General features: G+C 40.8%; 1 protein-coding gene across 1 annotated transcript; it reads left to right on the top strand.

Annotated features, from left to right (window-relative positions):
- Positions 1-284: 284 nt before the first annotated feature.
- LOC112079961 (deoxyribonuclease-1-like) lies at positions 285-2,929 on the top strand (the record flags this gene model as incomplete). Its single annotated transcript, XM_070442467.1, has 4 exons — positions 285-607; positions 1,362-1,450; positions 2,426-2,442; positions 2,813-2,929. Coding segments are annotated over exons 1-4 (364 nt in total), but the record flags the coding sequence as incomplete, so codon positions are not given.
- Between the last annotated feature and the right edge of the window lie 1,470 nt (positions 2,930-4,399).

Genomic DNA, 4,399 nt, shown 5'->3' with positions numbered 1-4,399 from the left:
TTGTGACATGGAGAGATGTTACTGGGTTAATTTGTCAGTAGCGGGAGAGTAGAAAGCTAAGTTCTCTCCAAAGACAGAACGAGGAGAACACAGCTGCCTGGATATCTGTGCTGTTTCAATGTATCTTTAAATTGTTCCTGTAACCTCTGACCTCTAACCCCTTAAACTCGGACCTCCAGGATGCGTGTGGCCAGTGCATTAGGGCTGTTCCTATTGGCCCTGGTGAAGTTTACCTCTGATCTCTAACCCCTGATCTCTTACCTCTAACCCCTGACCTCCAGTATGCGTGTGGCCTGTAATATCTGACCTCTAACCCCTGACCTCCAGGATGTGTGTGGCCTGTAATATCTGACCTCTAACCCCTGACCTCCAGGATGCGTGTGGCCTGTGATATCTGACCTCTAATCCCTGACCTCCAGGATGTGTGTGGCCTGTAATATCTGACCTCTAACCCCTGGCCTCCAGAATGCGTGTAGCCTGTCTGTTAGTGCTGTTCCTATTGACCCTGGTGCAGCTGGGAGGCTGTCTGCTGCTAGGAGCCTTCAACATCAAGACATTCGGAGACAAGAAGTCCTCCAACTCAACCCTCATGGACATCATCACTCAGGTAGAGCTTTATCTCATAACATCATAATGTAACGCTTTATCTCATAACATCACTGTCACGATCGTCTTGATAAGAGAGAGAGGACCAAGGCGCAGCGCGTGAAAAATACATCTTCTTTTAATGAAGGAAAAAAAAAAACACTTACAAAATGAACAAAACAACCGATCGTGAAGCTAAGATGAACTAGTGCACACATGCAACATAGAACATAGACATAGACAATTACCCACATTAACCTAGTGCCTATGGCTGCCTTAAATATGGCTCCCAATCAGAGACAATTAATGACATCTGTCTCTGATTGAGAACCATTCAGGCAACCATAGACACAGCTAGACACCTATACTAAACACAAACCCATCTACTCTATTTAACCCCCTAAACCATACAACCACCCTAGACACTACAAAAACACATACATTCCCCATGTCACACCCTGACCTAACTAAAATAATAAAGAAAACAAAGAATACTAAGGCCAGGGTGTGACAATCACAATGTAACGCTTTATCTCATAACTTTACAATGTAACACTTTATCTCATAACATCACAATGTAACACTTTATCTCATAACATCAGAATGTAACACTTTATCTCATAACATCATAATGTAACGTTTTATCTCATAACATCTTGCGACTAAAAGTGTTTGTAGATTCTCCATTTGAAAGTATTTCTTAGTTCAAGACCAGGCTGTGTCCGGGATCCTTCGTTGTTATTCATTTATATTATATGATTTTTGTTATGTATTAGATAGTGCACCGTTATGATATCGTGTTGATCCAGGAAGTGAGAGACACTGACCTATCAGCAACCAACAAACTGATGCAGCACGTCAACAAGTAAGACCAATCACAGCCCTGAAACAATATTACATCCACTAACCAATGACAGCCCCTCTGATATAAAGACTTTGTAATGTGTGTTGTCTAATAACTATATAATGATATTGTAATGTGTGTTGTCTATAACTAATATATAATATAATTGGTAATGTGTGTTGTCTAATAATTATAAATGATTAGTAATGTGTGTTGTCTAATAACAATATAGATGATAATTGTAATGTGTGTTGGTTTAATAACTTATAATGAATTGTAATGTGTTTGTTTTCATAACTATATTAATGATATTGTAATGTGTGTTTTGTTTGTTGTTCAGAGGCTTGTTCCCTATAGGTACTGTCACATTGTCAGTGAGGAACTGGGCCGCAGTACTACAACAGAGAGATACTCTTCCTATAAGTAATTCAAGAGATATCTACTATAATAATAACAGAGAGATCTCGTACTACCTATAAGGTCTATATACAGAGAGATACCTCTAACTATACAGGTAATATAAGAGAGATACTCTACCTATACAGGTAATATTCAGAAGAGATACCTCTACCTGTACAGGTAATATACAGAGAGATACCTCTACCGATACAGGTAATATACAGAGAGATACTCTACTATACAGTATGATACAGAGAGATACCGTCTACCTATACAGTAATATACAGAGAGATACTTACTGTACAGGAATCTACAAGAGAGATACTCTACTCTAACAGGTAATATACAGAGAGATAACCTCTACTGAACGGTAATATACAGAGAGATACTCTACCTGTACAGGTAATATAGAACTACAAACGTAACAGAGAGAACTTCTACCTGTAAGGTAATATACAGAGAGATACCTCTACCTGTACAGGTAATACTACAGAGAGATACCTCTACCGTATCACAGTAATATACAGAGAGATACCTAGTCTGTACAGGTAATATACAGAGAGATACCTCTAGCCTGATACAGTAATATACCAGAAGATACCTCTACCTGTACAGTAATATACAGGAGAGATACCTTAGCTAACAGGTAAATACAGAGAAATACTCTACGTAGTAAGTATACAGAGAGATACTCTACTGTACAGTAATATACAGAGAGATACCTCACCTACAACGGTAATATACAAGAGATACCTCTCTTACAGGTAATATACAGAGAGATACTCTACTACTACGTCATATACAGAGAGAACCTCTGACCTGTACAGGAATATATCAGAGAGATAACCTACCTGTACGGTACATATAAGAGGAGATCTTGTCTGTTCTGCTCTGTTCTGCTCGTACTGTTGCCGTTTCTTGTGCTGCACTAAACACTGGGAACCCGTCTCCTAAAGGTGTGGTTTGTCCTGCTATAATTGATAGATGAGGAGACTGTCTCTGTGGCTAAGAACTACACGTACGATGACGGCTGTGAGCCCTGCGGTACAGTTACCTTCATCAAGAGAACCTTCATTGTCATGTTCTCTCTCACCTACACAGGTAGAAAGGGGGGGGGGGGGGGGGGTGATGGGGAGAGGTGGGAGGGGAGGGAGGATGATGGGGAGAGAGTGGGAGAGAGAAGGGAGGGGGAGATGAGTGAGATTGTGTGAGAGAGTCAGGAAGTTTTTCAAAGATATTCTAGACTTTCAAGAAGCAAAGTGTCATGAAGATTTGCCATCATACAGCTGCACCATCGAGAGCATCCTGACGGTTGATCACCCCTGGTATGGCAACTGTTCGGCATCCGTCGTAAGGCGCTACAGAGGGTAGTGCGTAGGCCCAGTAAATCACTGGGCCAATGCTTCCTGCCATCCAGGACCTATATATAGCCAGTGTCAGGAAGCCAAAAATTTGTCAAAGACTCTCGTCACCCAAGTATAGACTGTTGTTCTCTGCTAACGGCAGAACGTACCGGAGCGCCAAGTCTAGGTCCAAAAGGCTCCTTAACAGCTTCTATCCAAGCCATAAGACGCAATTAATCAAATGGCACACGGACTTATTTACATAGGGTTTTTTTAGGTGCCTTTTGGCAAACTCCAAGTGGGCTGTCATGTGCTTTTTACTGAGGAGTGGCTTTCATCCGGCTACTCTAACATAAAGGCCTGATTGGTGGAGTGCTGTCAGTGTCAGGTTGTTGGTCACCTCGCTGACCAAGGTTTCTCCCGAATGCTCGGCTTGGCCGGGTGGCCAGTCTCAGGAAGTGTTTTGGTGATCCAACTTCTCAATTGAATGATGGAGGGCACTGTGTTCTTGGGACCTTAATGCTGCAGAAATGTTTTGGTACCTTCTCTTAGATCTGTGCCTTGACACAATCCTGTCTAGAGAGCTCTAGGACAATTCCTTCTACCTCATGGCTTGGTTTTTGCTCTGACATGCACTGTCAACTGTGGGACCTTATATAGACAGGTGTGTGTTTTCCAAATCTTCCAATCAATTGAATTACCACAGGTGGACTCCAATCAAGTTGTAGAAACATCTCAAGGATGAATCAATGGAAACAGGATGCACTGAGCTTCAATTTCAGGTCTCATAGAAAGGATCTGAATACTTATGTAAATACGTTTTTTTTGGTCAATTTATTTTTAAAGGTATGGAAAAATTATACAAACCTTTTTTGCTTAGTCAGTATGGGGTGCTGTGTGTAGATGATGATGATTTCAAAAAAATTTTTAATTTTTAGAATAAGGCTGTAACGTAACAAAATGGTGGAAAAGTCAAGGGGTTCTGAATACTTTCCAAAGCACTGATGTTACAAATTAAAATTTTATTATATGTTAGAATTTGCAAAGTACAATATGTTGCTCATTTCCAAAACGTACAATATGTTAGAAATCTGCAAATAAGTGGGGTTATAGGTTTAGGGAAGGTTTACTAGTTATGTAGTCTAGTCAGCTCTCTCTGGTGCTCGTGTCACCCGCATTTTATTCATTATTCGGCAACATCCATCCCACATCGTTAGCACATGCAACT

The sequence above is a fragment of the Salvelinus sp. IW2-2015 genome, unplaced genomic scaffold (assembly GCF_002910315.2).
Source record: "Salvelinus sp. IW2-2015 unplaced genomic scaffold, ASM291031v2 Un_scaffold10546, whole genome shotgun sequence".
Taxonomy (NCBI): domain Eukaryota; kingdom Metazoa; phylum Chordata; class Actinopteri; order Salmoniformes; family Salmonidae; genus Salvelinus; species Salvelinus sp. IW2-2015.
This window is presented reverse-complemented; position numbering and strand designations above follow the sequence as displayed.